A 19407-nucleotide genomic window follows, 5' to 3' on the forward strand; every position below is an offset into this window, starting at 1 on the left:
ATCTCATTTCTTCTGCTATCAGGTCTGCTGCATGTATTAGGTGGCATTAAATACATGTCTTCCACACTGCGTGGATGTGATAGGGAGCTGTGCCAATGCATTAGTTTGCAAGTATGAATTTGTCCTCTGCGTACATTCCATTTTTACAGGTACATATTCTACATGCACCTGTTAAGAATTATAAATAAGTGAAGCAGCATTAATTCCTTGATTTTTTTAAAGAGGGAAACGGGTGTTATGGCAATCACCAAACAATTATTCGGTTACACCATAAAGACAAAGATCAGCAGAGAACAGGGAATGCTGAGTTGACAAGATGATAATAGGAGACAAAGCATCAAAGTTTATGGAGGCAACCATCATTTGAACCCAACTCAAGCCATTCAGCCAGTCCTACTGTGTGTTCGTTTTAACATAGAATGATTACAAGGGCAATGTGGATTCTTGGCTACCATTTGTGGTGTTTAAAACAATGTCACATCATCTGCAGGGTTTGACAGGGGTAATGCCCGCAGCTTTGCTGCTTTAAGTGTTTTAGGGAAACATGTTCAGTGCTGTGATTTTTCTCTCCACACAATGCAGCATCATCGAGGACACAGAAGTCCCAGCATGCATTGCATATCTTCATCGTACTCCAGGTTGATGCTGCTGGCAGAAAAGTGGCGCCTCAGGGTCTGGCTGTGATTCAGAAGATTGTCAGCTGACGCCTGGATACCTACGAGAATAAAAGTAATGGATAATACTATTGGCGAGAGCTTAGTGGGATAATAGGAAGCAGAATACCAGTGCCAAATAAAGGAAAAACAAGGTTTGTGCTTTAAAATTTAGGCAAGTAATAGATGTAGTGGCCTACAGACTCTGGCAAGAGTACTGGAAGACTGGTTCCTAATAACGGCCAATAACTAGGGGTGGCATTTTTTTCAGAACTCATTTTAGGTCCTCATTGAGCCCTGGGTTCATTCTATAACCATGACATTTGTTACAAGGTATATCTGAAGTTTGGTAAAACTAATTTTTATTTTATTTTATTTTCAAAATGTATTTACCTTTTTTTGCCTGCACTTAAAATATAGTAATGAAGGTTTGTCATAATTTCTTCTACCACTTTAACCATCCATTTAAAGAAAAGGAAACTTATCATGCTCTTAGCTCCTCCAGGTGATCATGAAAAATTGGACAAGCCAGCCAACATAAATAGCTGTTTATAGTATCTTCACTGTAGGTTTGACAGGTTACCCATACAAGTGTGAGTATGGAAGCTGCTGCTGCTGTTGATTCAAACAAAATGAAAGTTTCTGAAAGTACACAAAGCATGCCTACAAATGTCTTCCATATAAGAAACAGGCAGATGGTGTCTGGAAGTATCTTAGGTCCCTTCCTAAATTTAGCAGCCTCACACTCTGTGAGAAGATCTTGAAATGGTTGCTGGATTTAGTAAAAGGAATTGCCCATGAGGCTCTTCTTTCTAGGAACATTTGGATATCTTCCATTCAGTAAGAACATCCCTATTGGCCCATGCTAGTGTTCTGTAATCGCAGAAGACGGACAGATTCAGGAAGTTGATAACATAACAGGACCATTTTAACAGAGTGCTGTACATCATTCCCTAAAACTCTTAACTTATCTTAGTTTAGCTATAGCCCAAGCATGAAAATAGCTGCCCTGGGCACAGCACAGCTATTTATATTCTCAATCTTTGATGCAGTGAATAAAAAGTAGACATTTTAATTATTTGGCATCTATGGAGCCTACAGCCAAGAAATGCCATAAGTTATAAGCTGGGATTTTCATTTACTACAGGAAGCAACTAAGTACATCTTTCATGTGCTTTAATTTGACCCCAAGGCATTATATTTGTACTAAACAAAAAATAAAATGAAAATGAAAACCACTTGCCAGCCTACAGCATAGTTATATGCTAAATGAGGCAATTAACTCCTGCAAAACAGCTCTAAATCTCATATACTTTGCAGGGATTTCATTAGGAAATCATTGCTGTGTAGAGAGAAAGTGCAACTATTATATAGAAACCAAATATCCAGCAACGGTTATCTCCCTCCCTCCTGGACTTAATCTTTGAAATATGAGAACTCCCCCTTCATTCGGGAATGGGCCCTTGCTGAAATGTAAAGTTAATTGTGATGTGATAGCACAAGGAACGAAAGTCCATTGTTTACAGCAACCTTTTGAATAGTCAAATTTAGTCAATTCAGCAGCATTAGTCTTTTTGCACTCTTGCGAAGGAAACATTTTATGGGCATTTGCTAATCAAAATGGCCGAGTGCCCAAGACAAAAACAGTGAATATATTTCTGTAGTCAGACAGATTAATAGACAGATATAACAGAGAGAGAATCTAGTTGATATTGTGCACTTGAACTTTCAAGAAGCTTTAGACAAGCTACCTCACCAAAAGTTCCTGAGTAAGCTCAGCAGTCACGGAATTAGAGAGGTCCTGTTGTGGATCAAGAAACAGGAAGTAGAGAGCAGGGATGGAGGGATGTAGAAGGTGGAACCCCCCAAGGATTGGTACTGGGACCTGTATTTTTTAGCATCCTATCCTACAGCAAGAGAGAGTCAAGAGTTGTGGTGGGTAATAATTGCCCCAGTACATGTGAACTAAAATCCATCCCACTACACCCTTTGTAACATTTGTGGACTTAGTTCCTGAACATGAAATAGCCTGGGTATAGACACACCCATCTCACAAGCATGGTAACCGGTACATGGCTAGAAACAGAAAAATGCACCCGGGCACAGTTCTACTGGTCATGAATAGATGCAAACGGTTTGCCTTACAGTGTAATCTTGTGCATGTCTCCTCAAAAGTCAGTTTCACTGGGTTCAATGGCAATTACTTCTACATAAGCATGTGTAGGATTGCAGCCTCAGATTTTGTAGCTTGGCTTTTAAAAGTCATTTGCACCAATGAGTTAAGAAAGCCCATTCTGCAGTTGTGTTTCGGTACAAGAAGTGACAAGAATCACTTGCCCCTGCCAATATTTCATGCGCAAGAGGCAAAGTGTGTAGGTGGTGGGGACTGTGTTGATCAAACAAAGCCTTAGAGAGAAAAATTATACTGCAAAATGAAATCTAGGTTTATTCAGACGAAGTGAGCAGCAGAGGACTTTGCAAATCTCATACCTATTCCTCAATGCTTATGGGGCAGGATTCCGGAACTGCAGCTGTTTAGTAGGAAAGACCAGAAGCAAATGGTGAACAAGAGAAAGGACAGACAACACAAATGCAAATGCATGCAACGGAGAGAGAAAGAGAGAGAGCACAAAAAGGGACAAAACAAAAACTATCTTCTACATTGTAATCCCTAATGCCAATCTAGGAGATTTCACATAGAAGCCTGTGTGCTTCAGCACTGTTAGGAATCGTGTTCCAAGTCAGTGGCCATTTCCAAGCATGTCTTGGTTACTGTGAGTAGCCTATCACAAAGGGATGGAACCCAACCCAAGGTGTCTACAAGAAGCATGGGACAGAGCATAGGTTCAACCCAAAGGCTGTTTTATTCCACAAACATTTCTAAAGCAGATGAGATGGGAAGCAAGGGCCCTTGATTAATGAATGTTCAAGAGAGGGCTGGGTGGGTGCTCTAGAAGGGTGCTGCAGCAAGCTAATCCTTGCAGCCCAACTCAATTTGAGCTCTACCCCTGTAAAACAGCTCACATCCATCATACATATTGTTGGTCCAGACCACAGTTTGGTGGCAAGCTAGGCCATTAAACCTGTGTAAAGCATGCTAAGAGGAGAGCCAACAATTCCACAGAGATTCCCTGCCTCTTGCATGGCCAATGATGTCACAATGTAACACTGTTATACATTCTATAGCACAGAATTGGCAGCAGATTGCGGGGTGGGGGCACAATCCATCAGACATAGCCCCCAAAGGCAGACATGGGAAATAGCGTTTTGAATGGGCCGAGCTAACTTTTCTCTGGGCTAAATGTTAGGTGGTACGGTTGATGCACAGAAGACCTACTCTTAACCTTCCATGAGACCCCAGCATTATTCATTTAGTAGTAAAATCCCTATGTTCAGAAGGGATTCCCAAAGCAGCTTACATTAATGTTGGGAAAACAAATTGCAAGACCAAAGTGTTGCCATCCAAAATTTAAGGTCGCTACATTTTGACTTTTGCACGAACCTAAAAAGAAGCGTAAGCTATCCTGTGCCCCACATTCTTGGGCCTTCATGTTTAAACATAGGGCAGTTTCGATAAGCATTATGTTTTAACACAGAAAGAAGCAACAGCTGAAGTGTGTGTGTCTGGTCATAACTGGAAAGCACAGTTGTGTAGCTTCTAGAATACAACAGATGTGCATATACCCTGATAACAATGGCTCAGGGGTGTCCATGTTAAGAGCTCAATAAACAATTCCCCCTGAGTATTCCGCTTGTAGCTGGGAGACTATCTCAGCAGAGCAAAATGAGTAGCTGGAGACACACAACAAACTATAAACATTTACCTATTACTTGGTGCCAAAGGAACACTATTTGGCCCTGTGATAGCTGCAGCACAATCTCTTGAGATGGGCCAACGTGATCATTGCCAGCCAGCCATGCTCATCAAGCTGTTTGAGTGAATTACCACTTGCCCAGTTGTGCCAATTTACTTAAAGGCCCTGTTTGTACCACTTTTATTTTCCTACTTGGGGAACACAAAACATGCAGAGATTTTGAATAACAAATAACACATGCATGGACTGGTTTGCTGCCTTCCATCTCCCATATATACATGATCTTGGTGGATATTTAGAAGGGAAACATACAACAGTATTTGACAGCATTTCTTTATTTTGCTCTTTGGCATGTACACCTGAAAGAAGTGATCTTTATTCTGTTATGCATCTCTTATGTTGTTTTTATTAACATTTGAGAATTATTTAGCCCCACAGCTGGGCCACTACATCTGGCTATTAAACATATCAGTAGGTATTCCCTTTTGCGTTTGTCCCTGCCTTCCAAATTTGTTGGTTCTATTATGCCAATTAAGTGCCGACAGAGCTGTGTGTCCACCTCATTTATATGTGTGTGTGTGTGTGTGTGTGTGTGTGTGTGTGTGTGTTCCCCACCCAAGAAATGTGCAAAAGTACTTAGTCAAACAATAGTAAATTTGCTTGGGCAGTTTTTTGGTTTGTGCAAATCTTGAGTGATCTAAAGAATACATATATACATAGATGGCTAAGTTCCTGAACACACCTTCATTGGCATGCTAGAAAAGAAATGAAGGCAATTGTAAATTTTCAAACACACACTTTTCAGATTGTTGCCCAATAAATCTGGTGTAGGGATTTTTAATGCAGTTTGCTTGTGAAGTTTTCTGGTTTTGTGCAAATACGACAAAATTAACAAAAATCTCACCAGAAATGGTTACAAGCAAGGTCAGAAGAGAAATGAAAGCACTAAAGAAGTAGTGCGCATAGGAAGGGGAGTAGCAGAAAGTGACAACACAGAAACAAATTGTCTGTGGCCCCAAGTTGAGTGGCTTGGAACCCACTTTCCCCCAACTTACTGGATGTATTCCCGTATCGAATAAGCCAAATTTATAAGGGAAAAGCATCAGGACTGGTGTTGTGTGAGGGCAATGTCATGTCATGTGCACTATACGCAAATCAATTGGGAACACAAACAGCTGCAAACCCACATTAAAACCCAGTGCAAACAAGCCCTAAGCCAACTATCGCATATTCAACATCACTACTTTGTTTTTTCATCTCCTGTACTTACCTTTGTACCTATTCACTCTTTAAAAAGGGGAAGAGAACCCAGAGACTAAAAGTCCTTAAAACAAAGAGACTGAGCTGGGGTGGGATTGCCCTCCTCAAATAAAAAGAAGTGGAGTGCCTAGAAGTGCTTAGTTTTTGGGTTGTTTTTTTTAAGGAGTTTGAACTTTGGGGTGAAGGAAATGGAGTGTGAGGGAAACAAGAGGACAACTTCAGAAATGCACCCCTGCCGTTAGATCAGCCAGGCACAGCATTACTCCAGCCATATGGCAAAAAGCTCAAGGGCACAGCATCTGCAAATAGGCAACTCAAGAAGTCTCATTCCCCATTCTGCTTTACATATACAGTATAGCTTGTGCACCACAGAAGCAGGTACATACTGCTTCCTGACTGGCTGCAAAGCAAAGCATGGGTTTGCACAATAACACGCTGCAGCTAGGAAAAAAAGAGGACTTGGCTTCGTCTGTTACATAGAGCGAAGGGTGGGGGATCTGCAAAAGATTCCTGCAAGCAGCAAAGGGTATGCAAACCAGAGGAGGTGATGACACCTCTGGTGACTGTATAGTAATTTATTCCACAGGTCTCCTGATGCCCAGCTTCCACTCCTACAGTTCAGTAAGCACTGCAGGCAACGCTAGGGAATACTTCCTATGTCTATGCAGATAACAGCTGGGATGTGATAAAGATGTGATCTTTCATTCAATGCAATTCTTGAATTTAGCCAAGGTTCTGGGTTTGGAAGCTTATGTACAACCATGTATGCTAGGGAGTAAGTTCCGCTACAATACATTTAGAGAAATATCTCATAATGCTCTCCTACTGCTGCAGTTATGTGATGAAATAAGAGACAGGAAGAATAAGAGACACTGCTACATTAAGTTGGTCAGTAGCAAACTCATTAACTACCGCCATAGTATATGCCTTTAAATATGAGAAAGTTTTGCTTTCCTAAAAGTAAAACAAACAAACAAACAAAAACCTGACATCAAGTGTTAGGGAGATTTATCTGCAATGATGGAGTTTTGGGGGGCAGGAAGAGGAAGATTTGCTAAAAGTAATATTTTGCATGATAGTTCACATGCTATCATTAATGCACACTGTTGTTCACTTTAAAAGCACAGAGATGCATTACAAAGCCAGCCTTTTTTTAACCAGTTTGCACCATATTGCACAGTATATTAAGCTATTGTTCTATATTATTCCTTATTCAAAAACTCATTGACAAGCCTGCTATTTCACTTTAAATAGCTCAACTGTGAAATATGTTGTGCAACATGTCATTCCTCCTCCCCACTTCTTGTTTTTCTGATAGAACTACAACCACTGTTCTGATACCTGATGCTATATTTGGAACACTTATCCACTACACCAGGTATGCAGTTTTCATGAAAGTCAAGGACATTCATTACATCCATACTGGTGACTTTATTGAATAAGATGTGTGTGTCAGTCTCTGTTTCCTCACTGCCCAATAGCCATTTTTAAGACCCCTGGAAAAAATGTTCCAGTGATTTATTTTACTGCCCTCCAATAGCTTGCTTGACTGAAGCAGGATTTCCCAGTTTAAAAGATCACAATTTGAAGGGTTATGGAAACGCCCTAAATTGTACTTAGCAAGGCATTCGGTTAAGATTTTGCTCGGGTCTGGGCTTATACACAGAGCCATGATCGCTTGAAGGTACCAACACTGCAAGGACATAATATGGTGCAATATTTTAACCTCGTAACTATAAATGACCTTGCATGTGGCTGTGTTCAAACAATTCCTGCCCCAGAAGAAGGATGGCATTTGCCACTATTGTTGGAGGGTCTCTTATCTGCGGGCACATATGCTTTTGCAGAGCAAAGCTTGGATTAACTGCAGAATTTCCCAAGTGAAATAAATTACACAGAGGGACAGCACAACAGAGGAAGAGAGCTAGCTTGCTAGCAGCTATGTAAGAAAGCTGTCCCTCTCCGAAGCAGTGAATTAGACCAACCAAGAAAGATTCTTTCAGGTATCTCAAGTTTACAGCCTTGAAAGCTTTAGCGAAAGGCAAAATAAGCAAGGGATGGGTTGCTGTGGTGTTACAAATGACAACAAATTTACTGACATGGGAGGACGGGTCTGATGCACCTGCATTTTAAAGATTTGGGGCATAAGCCAGAAGAGGTTTGGAACACTTTAAATCCTATTAAAATAAACAGAAATTAAAGCACACACTAGGTAAGTGTTCCAAGTCCTCTCTGGCTGGGACACATGAATGCAATCCATCAAGGGCAGAGGTGCACAAGTCCCTTATATTTCAATGGACCGGCACAGAATTGTGCCCATGGTTTCCAACCATTGGAAATAAAAACCAACAAATCTTTAATTTTCATTAATCCTGGACCAGGCAAGGCCAATTTGCTCAACTTTAATGCATGATTCTATTCCCCCCTGTTCAGTTTTGTCCAGACCCCTAAAGGTCAGTCAGTAAAATTTACAGCCATTTCAGCAACCCGGAGAAATGGAAAGGGTGGAAGCATGGGCTAAGAAAAGGAAAACAAGAAATTTGCTGGCGTAGAGTGAACATGAACTTTCACACTGATGAAACCCAGTGGGGCAAAAAGATCAATGAAACAGCAAAGAGACACACAAGACATACCCGGGGTTAGTAACAAAAAGTAAGGTGGGGAATGTGATACCAGGGCTAAGCCATGGAATTTTTAAGCATGTCTCTAACATGCTTTTTCATTATGTCACTAACCAGGCTAGCTATGTGTAAAGAAAATAATTAAATCTGAAGGACTTTTACGTATTGGTTAGAAATAGAATGAGATTGGGGGCGATGGCTGGATCTTATTTTAGTGCAGGAAGAAGGCCCCCAATAGGGCATCTTTTCCATGGAGTCACTAAATTAGATAGCATGGAACAAGTGTGGTTCCTTCCGTACCCAACAGATCTAACCAACGCTTTGACTTCTATAAGCCTATCTAGGAGCTGACAATTTATCCCGCCACTATTAATCTTGTCAGGAATAACGCTGCACGCTGAATCTTGGGCTCAACTTTAAAACTTAACCCTATTTCTTAGCCAGGTGTATGTGAATGTATCTAAACTGCACGCTTTAAAAGGCTTTCACTGCCATGGCTGAAGGAGCTTGGGCACTGGTCCTCAACAGGTGGATGAGGACACCCAGGTGGGTTACAACCCAACCAAACGTGGGCTGCACCAGCAGTGCTGACATTTCCAAACCGCCCCCCCCCCGCTTCAAAAAGTTTTAAAGATGAGGGGGGAAATGCGAAGGTGGAGAGAGTAGAATACAGAAAGAGAAAGAAGGGGATGAAAATATCCAGTAAGAGTGGGCACCACACTACACGCTGTATTAAATGTGGCTCCCATGTCTTATGGGCTAGGAACTCCAACAAAGATGTTTCCACACCCTCAGGGAGTTTTGGTTCCCAGGGGTCAGTGGAGAAAGCCATATTAAAAACTTGCCTTAAGTTAGGAAACCTAAAAATGATCTCTATATTGTAGTGCGATGCAGGGCTGGTCAGGAAAGGTAAGTGGGCATGGTTTAAAATATCTGGAAGATGCCATAGCTGAGCACCTTTATTTTTGCCTGTTTCAACGTGGGGTATAGCTATATGTACATGCAAGTGTTACGTTCTGGCTGCTGGCGACAGGTGACAGGGTGGGGTGGGGTGGGGTATGTAAGAGGCTCCCCTCCCACCTCCACACACCCACAAAAGTTCATGTTCAGCAGACTGCCACTCACCAGGTAAGCAGGCCTCAGAGCACAGCTTATTGTCCAGTGCTTTCACGCTTGCGTTGCCAATGTCATTGTTATTGTCACACTCCATACCTAGGTATGCGCCTGTCCTTTGGCCTGTAAGGGAGTTAATGTAGTTAGAGAGGGGATGGGGCTGCGCTTTGACATACGTATTCTTTCTCCTTAAAATATCGGAAGGCACAAACAGTTTGTATCAGGAGTTGGGGAAGAAAACCTCAACGGCAGCCCATGGGGGGGCATAGAGAGTGGACAATAAGGCATTTGACTGGGATGCATCTGCATTAAGCCATCTTGGCAGGTTTCCTCAACCACTTCCACTTCTATCCTGGTTTCCAAGGAAAAAAAATATTGCCAGTGAGGAAGGGTACAGGCATAGGAGGATATTTAACCTTTTCTGCAAAGGCAATACATAAGCAGGCACAGAAAGGAAGATTACAGAGCAGCAGGGGGATAGCTAAATGAGCAGCAGAGAAGGCCATCACCAGCTCATGCTTTTGCAGGTCTCAGGCTGGTGTCTGAAGCCTTGTGGAGAAAGCTATATGAATGTTTCAAAAACCAAAACGTTCCCCCAACTTGTTACCTCCTCAGCAAACGCAACACAACAGGAACCCCAGTTGGTTGCACAAAGAAAGCACTATTAATTTTGTATAACAAATAAGCACCGTTGGACATATCCCTCTCTTCTGGTAGCTCTGGGAATGGTAGTTCTTTGTGACAGGGGTGGGGAACTTGACGCCCTCCCGATGTTCCTGGACTCCATCTCCCATGGTCCCAGATCACTGGCCATGCTGGCTGGGGCTGATGGGAGTTGGAGTTCAACAATGTCACCTGGAGCTCAATGAGTTCCCGTTTCCTGTTCTGTTGAGTGGGTGCTAGGGATTTCTAACAGAATTCTTAGCCCCTTCACAAGAATGACAGTTCCTGGGATTCCTTGAATGATGCCTTGCACTGGTATAAAACAGATACAGAAAAGTCTGTAGCATAGATTTTTTTTGCTTTGACACAGGTTAATGTTGGAAAGCAAAAACTGTGATTGCCTTAGGCTACCTTTTTCACGTTTCTCCAGTAATATTCTAAGAGGTGCTCACACATAATTATTGTGGTGAGTTTTCATTTTTAACAGTTGAATGAGAAGGCTAAACTGAGTCAAATGTCTGTTTAAATGGGGGCATCTTATTTTATCTGAAGTTCTCAAGGACACTGAGTGATGCATTACTTCTGAAAATGCCCCAACCTAACCAACAATGGCATCTGTTTTAACAAGATCTGGCTATACCCCTCTCCCTACCCTACAAAAGCCCTTAGGCTTATTCATTATTTTTCCTTGCAATATTCCAGATTAAATTTAGACTGTGTGGGTACTATTTCATTTTTGTTTTGTTTTGCTTTTAAAAAAGGACAGACATATATATGTGGTAAAGGAAGAAATTTACAGGACTTCCATATATTAACTCTGGAAAAGTTAATAGAAATTTAGCCATTAGGTTTTTTATAAAAGCAAAAGACCTTGCAGGAGGAAATCTTTTCAATTGTTTTCTGGACAAGTGGTTTTGGGGGCTGGAGCAGAAGACTAAGCTTTAAAAAATATTTCTGTGACAACTCTCTGAAGCCCTGAAAGAAAAGTATTCCACAAAATAATGTGGGTGGTTCTTTACTTAATCAACCACACAGACTATCCATCCTACTCTGGACTCCCTGCTGGTTGGATGCGCAAGTGTGCAAAAACTCGCAAGTCCTAAGAACACCGGAAGAGCATTCCTGAACGTCTAAATAAGAGTGCTATTTAGAAGGCCTTCTGCTATTTCAAGCTTCAAAATAAAGTAAGTTATTTATGGTGACAGGATCCCTCAAAGCCACTTTGGTTGACATGCTAAGAAGCAAAACTGACGCACAGTCAAGTACTCCGGCATGGCTGGTTTATGGAGTGGGCTGCTGGGCATGTGTTGAAGTATTGTGCTGCATGACTGGTGCATGAGGCAAGCATGCAACCCCACTGAAATCCCAGAAGCGCAGCTGGCACTAAAGCAGAAGCCCCAGCCATGGGAGGGGGAAAAGGGAATGGCACCTGCTGACCCACGGAAAAGCCACCAGGTTTCGGTGAACACTGCCATTATACTGCTATTTAAGAATGGATTATCTGCCTTGCTGGTGCTTACTGAGGGTGTGAGAAGTGTTGCGCACGAAAGAGAAAAAGATCACACGATCTGTCACCCTCCCCATCACCCAGAACCAGTGGCATGCCACAGAGTTTAACTGAGTTACAATTTGCTCCAGTTATTGGTAAACTTGGCCCAACTCCTGCTGCAGCTTTTATGTTAACCCTCAAATGTTAGCAAAAACACAGCAGCATGAAACATTCAGCAAGCATACCAGGAGGCAGAAGCCCGAGGCTAATTGGCATGTTCCACCGAAAGTGATCTATAAATATGCTTTGTGGATGTCAACTTCCAGAATCATAACACGCATGTGGGTTTAAGTTTTGTTTTAACCTTCCAATTATTAAGCATGCGGTTACGGTATTTCCGAGCTTGTCTCCTTGCTGCTGACCAGGAGCACTGAAACTTGCCTTTTAAAAATGAGATGCTCAGGGTTCACAAGGAAAGTCCATGAGTCAACTAAAAGCTATTTTACTTGGGGAGGATTGTGTATGGAAACTCACAATGCTTATTATGAAGTTTTACAAAGCGGGTTGATTTCTAATCAGCCAAACACACCAAGGAAGAAGAGGAAGCCACAGTGAGAGCTTGTCTCTGCATCTTCCTAAAGTACCAAAGAGGTGTGTCGTCATCTGGGGTTATGGGAGTGTCACAGATCCCTTACTTTTGGGGGAGCAGTTTTCCATCATGGTCCCTATGTCAGTGGCCCATGACCTAGCTCCCAAAATGTGATGATTTGCATTGACCTATGCTTTGCTGCAAAGTTCTGGTGTCAATAGCCCTCTAAGTAGCTAAAGACTGAACCTAGTAGGTAATTAGCTGCAACCGTGAAGATTTCCCCCCTCAGTTTTGCAATTTTGCACCAGAACATCCACTGCTATCTGAAGATTGCTCTCTGCTTCATCCCTCCCTCCCCGCTCCATTTTCCAGAGAAGTGTTTGGAATTGCTATTGCTTTAGTAAGAGACCCTGGCATTTTGAAATTGAAGACTTTTCATTTATGTCTCTACCTTGCAACATTTTTAATAATTTCACTTGTGAGCGGTATTACTGAAACTCCTGAAAGCTGTTTTACACTACTTTGCAAAAACTAGACCTCGTGTTTTGGCATAAAAAAAAACCACAATATACAGGAAAAGCCATCAAGTAGCTTTATATTACAACCCCCCCCCACAACACCTCCAAACTCTTTAGACCATCCATCTGCTACTACAAGATAAACAAGGCTGAGCTTGTCCAGAAGTCCCACCCCCGCTCAGCCTTGCTTTTCCTTATCCGCTACTATGAACACTGCCAGCTGGATGTGATGAAACAGAGCAAAAAAAAATGGGGAAAGGAGTAATGGACTGTTCTCTGTTACCATCTTCTTGTGTGGGGGAGCCAGCCTCTTCCTCCATGACGTCATTCCCCTGCCACAAAAGATGACAAGGTGTGAATGTTAAAAGAGAAGGACACTTGCAATACACAGAGGAAGACACAAAAGCTCAGTTATCAGAGCTTGGTTCCCTCCTTAAAAGGGTGTCAAGAGAAGCATTCTCCTATGTATTTTCTCCACAGAAGAAACCTGAAATTGGCTTGATCAAATGAACTCAGCCAGAGGCTCCCTGTGAAACCTAGTGCGGTGGTGCTTTGACCGATCAGAAAGCCATGGATATGAAGTTTAGTTTGCTTGTTTCTAGAACTGGAGTCCCAGTCATATGGGCGCACTAGGTTTCACAGGGAGCCTCTGGCTGAGCAGCTGCTTTGGCTGGGCAGCAAGGAATAGCAACATAGAGAATATGCTTAGGTAACAGCAATCCACGAAGACTCAGATTAGCCAGAAGAACCTGTTCCCTCACCGATCCAGAGTATTTCCTCCCCCCCCCGCACTTTTTATAACTTTATTTTTTTTTATTTTGACAAAGTAATAATAATAAATAAATAAGAATTAAAATGTGCACCTCACGCCCAAGACCATTCCACTGTAACTATCCAACCTCCAAAAATTTCAACACCTCTTGTGATGGTTTGACCCCTTTCCGTTTAAACACTACAAATTCTACAAATACCTTCCATATCTCCTCAAAATTATTTCTCCTGCATATTCCCCGTCTTACCTTAATAGCACGTTAATTTATCATTAATAGCTCCATCCCACACCTCTTTATACCATTCCTCCATTTTATATTCACCTTGCCCCTTCCACTTCCTAGCTATAATAACTCATGCAGCTGTCAATAAATTTGTGAGCAAGTCCTTCATATCCTGTGAACCTTCCACCCCATTGTAAATTGATAATGACGCTACCTCTGGACTTTCGGTCAGCTTTAACCCAGTGATTTCTGGGTTAAAAGTTGTATGCCACTTTGTGCTGAGCTACAATCTGCATCACTGAGCAGTTTTCAGCTTCCCCTTTATCAACTACACAATTTACAGCATTTTCCTTCTACAGTATTTCACTTTACTCATTAGCTCCCATCTGCCTTTCTCCCCTTAATTGATGCCTGGGCTTTCAGGTTGCCAAAGCAAAACGTTTTCACAAGAAAGCTTCAGCCACTGGCTTTTACATCCAATCATCCCTCCCCTTCAACCCCCATGTTAAATAGGCCTTCAAAGATGGAACTTTACCTCTGCGTCTCGTTCCTCTGCTGACATACTGACAAAATTTTCATCTGGAGATTCAACGGGGGTTGACTAAGGGAAGAGAAAGGGGAAAGGGCAGGACTTGGACTTACTGGTGCAATTCCTGTAGGGGCAGGTCACAATCACTGGCAAATTACATTGCTGGTATCAACCCCAACACACGTTCTGAATTTATAATGTCACGCTGGCTTTCCACCTCTTCTCAAATGAGTTTTTGCAACAAGGTACACCTGGCCAGTGCTTTTTTTCCCTAAAAATGTTTAGGGGTATTCTCATTTTGACTCAAGAAAATCACCATTTTATAGTTCAAATCAGGAAAAATGAATACAGTAAATGGACAAAAGTATGAAGATTCACAAAATATTTAGGGGTCTGCATCCCCGTACCCCCCCCCCCCCCCAGAAAAAGAGCACTGCACCTGGCCGCCATATTGGTCAATTTCTGCCACACCTAGGAAATGGCTGCTTAGCCACAACCTACAATGCTGTGTGTTTGCTGCCATCTTGGATGTTAGGTGTGCCACATAATCACTGGGTTCCACCCAATAGCTGAAATAGCTTGAATAACTTTTAAAAAAAAAACAAAAAAAAAACTAGGTAATATTCAACTAAGTTTTACCCAGAGTAGAACTTTTATTTTATTCTGTGAACTGCTCTGAGACCCCCTGGTATAGGGTGATATATAAATTCTATTATTATTATTATTATTATTATTATTATTATTATTAGAAATTAATTAACCTGACTTAACCATGTCCATTAATTTCAATGGGTCTACTTTGATTAAAACAGCTGAATATATATCTCTCTCGGTTTGAGAATTTTTAAAAAGGGGTCTTGCATTATATGAAGTGCTTTGTCTGCCCCAACGGTGAATCCCTTAGAGTAGGGATGGGGAACATGTAACTCTCCAGTTATTGTTGGACCATGACCCCCATCATCTCTGGCTACTTTCCCTCCTGGCTGGGAGTGATGAGCATTGAAGTTCCACCACATCTGGAAGGCCACAGGTTTCCCACCCCTGCCTTAACAAGGGCGGCTGTCATCATAGAAATGAACTATCCCGCATCGCAGTTTCTGCTGCTTGGCCATCTGAACAGGCTTGCCATACTTACATCTCCTTCTGAAGGTACCCCACTGGCAACAGCAGGCGATGGGATCATGTCCCCCTCTTCCTCAGTGCCAGGAGCTACATAGGAGCCTGACATGGAAGACATGGTGTCAGTGCTGATCTCAGAGTGCTGGCTTTGAGAGGAAGCCATGGACATAACCGACTGGGCCAGGCTGCTGCTAACAGGATCTAAGGAAAGAGAGGAGGGCGCAGGCAAGACATTGCCAGGGAGGCTGGTTATAAAGGGACACACAATGAACTAGCTGAGATACAAGTTTAGCTTTTTAAAAACAAAAACAAAAAAACAAGCTTTTTAAGAGCTTCCAAGATCCAACCCGAGCCTGAGTCCTGTGCAAGGAAGTGGTCCAATCTGCTGTGCTCTTAACTCAGCCGGTACATCACATGTTTTCCTTACTGCATCTGGCTCCTGATCACGTGTCTTTCATGAGCTGTCTCTTCTAGCTCAAATCGTATGATAAAGCTGCTCACTGATCTGCCTGCTTTCCAAGTGCATAGCAGCAGCATGGGTTAATCAACCCATTAGTTAACCAACACAATATCCATAAAAGCAAGGAGGCCAAAAGGTAGCACATCTGCAAAACTTTTTATTTTATTTTAAAGACAAGATTGTGCATCTTGTGGTCTATCTCTGTGCACTGGTGTTCAGCCTATGTCCTCTGCCAAGGCGTACAAAAAGGTGGTATGGGGAAAGAATTGCGGGATTGAGGAAAACTACTAATATGCTTGCCGAGGGGTCTTTTGAAGATGTGCCCCCAGAATCAAAGCAAGTCAGCTTTCCTTCTATACCTTCTGGAGAAGAGATGGTAGAAGAGAGAGGTGTCCCTGTACATGAAGACTGGTCTATTGCTCCTGAGGAGGATAAGGTAAGGTTTTCACTTTCTGGCGTCACACCACATTCCTGGGGAAAAAAAATGCATCAGATGTTAAGAGGGAAACATAATTTCCATTGATGGAACTACTGCCATAAATTGTGTGCTTTGCCTTGCCATTACAGATAGGCAAACTCCCCCAAACCTGCTTCAGATTAATGGACATAAGAGTTGAGGTCTTCTGAAAACAAATGAGAAAGCTCTCGGATAATTTTACCAAGGCAATCAAAGTTCCAGAAAAATTAGCACCTTAAAACAGGAAGTGATCTAGTTCCTTGGCAGTGCTCCCACAATCTCTGGTCAAGAAAGACTTTGCTCACTAGAAAAGTATTTAGCAACAAGAGAAGCCGGTAATTCTTCCATGGCTCTGGATTTCAATCTGAGCCAGAGAAGAATTCCTGAGTTAGCAAAGCTCACTTCCTCTTTGAGGTGGACTTTTCCAAGCCTCTGAAATTATTTCCTAAACCAGGTTCAGGAGAACTCCGCCAGCATGCTTGCTTAGCATGAGCAACAATGACATCAGGGTTTAACGCCTGGGATCTCTGGCAGGAAAACTCTATAACCCTTCTGTTCCCAGGAAGTAGAGGTGGTTTTTTTTTTTTTTTAATATAAACCCAAGACCTTTCAAACAAACAATCACCTCTTCCTGAGGACGAGGAGACTTCCTCCTGGAAATCCTGATTTCAGATTCACTGCCGGTCTTCTCATCCTCTTCTTCATGTAGTACTGAGGAATTCTGGGATATTGACCTGGTGGAAAACAAACCACTTAAATAGCGACTTCTTTCTACTAGAAACCAAAGGGAAAGGGGGCTCTGAAGAGCTACAAGCTGCCAACAGAAGACACGTCCACAAGCAGCTAGATACATCTGGAAGGCAGCAGATACATCAATAGACAGCAGGCAGGTGCCAGCGATTGTAGCTTAGCCATTGCAATGTGGGAACAGCCACTGCAGTGCAGGAGACACCAGCAAGCTACTTACTTGGACAGGCTCTTCTTCAGCTTGAGTCCTTGGCTGCCGCAATCCGACAAGCGGTCAAGGGGAGACAGGGTCCGGACGGGAGGCAGGTGGCCGTCACTGCCATATGAGGGCAGCATGCCCGACACGTGGCTGTCCCCAAGTACATGGAGCGGAAGAGCTGCTGGGGATGGAGTGAGAGGCCCATTAAGGGCTTCCAGAAGGGAGACCACCTCATAGCCCGGAGGGATGTTCTCTGAAGACTAGAGGAACCGGGGAGACGGGTGTGAGAAGAACACTCTCCTCTGTATCAAACATAGCTTTTTACAAGAGAGCTCAGCACAGAGGAGTAAGCTCCACCCCCCTACAAAGGAATCTGACTCATACATTAAAGGAGCAAGAGAGAGAGAGAGAGACTGAGATCACCGATGGGAGACTTGCTTATTTCACATAAAGCTGCTGATATCTGCATGCTTTATTCTGGACCAGATCGCTTGGATTTCTTAGCCTGAAATCTTTTAGCTGGAAGAAGGTGCGACTGTGTGACTGTAAAATGGGCAGAGGAACACCCTTGGGTGCTGGAGCCGTGCAAGGCACAGAAGCCACAGAGAGAGAGAGAGAGAGAGAGAGAGAGGAAAGGAGGGAAAACTAACACACAGGAATCATCCAACACACAACCTGCTACTATTCTAACAAACTTCCATAGTCAAGAGGATACAGTGCAAAACCTTTCTGTTCTAAGCTTGACATTTCAGGCCTAGTCCCCTGACGTTGCAGATGTGGTGGTAGGTTAGTTCTGGACTCAGATCTCTCCAGACTGCCCACCGTGTGGAAAAAGTCACATTGTTAAAACTATTTATCCATTGGGTGGCGGTGGAAGTCCACATGCACTCAAAACTGAAGTATTGAGGGGAGAAGACTAGCACTCTGCTCTTCTCCCCAGTATCTAGTTTTCTAAATGCAAAGCTGTTTAAAAAGAAACCAGTGAAAACGGAGGATAAATTAATATTACCTTCCACCTGCAGTCTGAAGCACTATTGTCTAGAAACCTTAAATCTACTCTGCATGTGGACCTAGACTGAATCCCAGCTCTCCCCTAGATTCGATACCAGATCTGCACTAAATTCTGGACATGCAGAATGGCAGGAGGTGAGTAACTCACTCTATGTGGGTGCTGCTGGGGCAGAGTAAATTGCTGTAAGGCACAAGGGCCTCATTTGCCAAGAAAGCTTCCAGATCCCTAGCTCCTCTGTCTTGAACCCATGGCTTCTGGCTCAAGGCTGATTTGCTTGATTTTGCATGGAATTTCCTGCCGCGCTACCTGAATCATTGTGGGGAAGGCTGGTTGCCCTTGTCATCATTGGCACCTTTTCCTTGGCCCCCCCAAAGCCACTAGTTGTATAGCTGTCCCGCAACAGGCTCTCTGCATACGATACTACCGGGAAGGTTTTTAAAGAAGCCTTCTCTGTGCCCAACTCCTCTTCAGCAAACTATTTCACAGCCCACAAGACCTGCTCAGCAAAGACAGCAGGGCAGTGTCAACACTGGGACCATCAGCACACCTATACTAACCGAGTGCTCCTCTGAGTCGGATGTCTGGGAGGCGATGATAGGGTTGAAGTTGGTTGGGGAAAGGGGTCCAAGCTTTTTTCTCATGGCTCGGATCTGTAGCAAAGCCCGGAATGCTGCAGGGCAAGAGATGAAGGGTAGGAGAAATAAAAACAGCTTCCAATAACAAATATTAAGGATGCTCACTGTCAGACAGGAACTCCTCATGCGCACAATTTTGTGCGGTTTCCACAAAACACCAGAACGCAATCCCATAAATTTAATCCAGATTTACCCTTACTGGGTTGAAATCTGATTTGGAAACCCCTGTTGTCAACAGCCCATACGAGATATTTGAATAGCCCTTTGCAATAATGAGCCCCTGCCCGGAAGCTCCCTCAGAAGATAGGTGCAATATAGCAACATACACTATAATTTTTCTGTGGTGACCCAAAAAAATTAAATTAATTAAAAAATAAGATACTGCATGCAAAATCCGACAGGATTTTGTCAACAATGAAAAATGAATGTTAACTTTCCAAAGTCAGAGGATCAAATAGGATAAGCCACTGATTTTTCCAGGATATGGCTACCTCTTAATTTGGACAAACATCAATGTGTAAAGAAGCTCGCGG

The 19407-nt window shown here is 42.9% G+C and overlaps 1 protein-coding gene across 4 annotated transcripts in view; it reads right to left on the reverse strand.

Annotated features, from left to right (window-relative positions):
* Positions 1–201: 201 nt before the first annotated feature.
* The window catches only part of RNF157 (ring finger protein 157), a 65668-nt gene continuing 46462 nt past the window's right edge, over positions 202–19407 (reverse strand). For 2 of the 4 annotated variants that reach the window (XM_033139394.1, XM_033139395.1), the window contains exons 11-19: positions 18797–18909; positions 17249–17487; positions 16907–17015; positions 16184–16295; positions 15381–15565; positions 14252–14317; positions 13005–13053; positions 9475–9585; positions 202–715 (exon numbers count right to left, since the gene is read on the reverse strand). In XM_033139394.1, coding sequence (XP_032995285.1) covers positions 585–715; positions 9475–9585; positions 13005–13053; positions 14252–14317; positions 15381–15565; positions 16184–16295; positions 16907–17015; positions 17249–17487; positions 18797–18909 — 1115 coding nt within the window. In that variant the 3' untranslated portion in view covers positions 202–584. Of the gene's footprint in view, positions 716–3143; positions 3185–9474; positions 9586–13004; positions 13054–14251; positions 14318–15380; positions 15566–16183; positions 16296–16906; positions 17016–17248; positions 17488–18796; positions 18910–19407 lie in introns of all 4 variants that reach the window. The other 2 variants (XM_033139396.1, XM_033139397.1) reach the window with 2 other exon arrangements.

The sequence above is a fragment of the Lacerta agilis genome, chromosome 2, assembly GCF_009819535.1.
Source record: "Lacerta agilis isolate rLacAgi1 chromosome 2, rLacAgi1.pri, whole genome shotgun sequence".
Lineage (NCBI taxonomy): Eukaryota > Metazoa > Chordata > Lepidosauria > Squamata > Lacertidae > Lacerta > Lacerta agilis.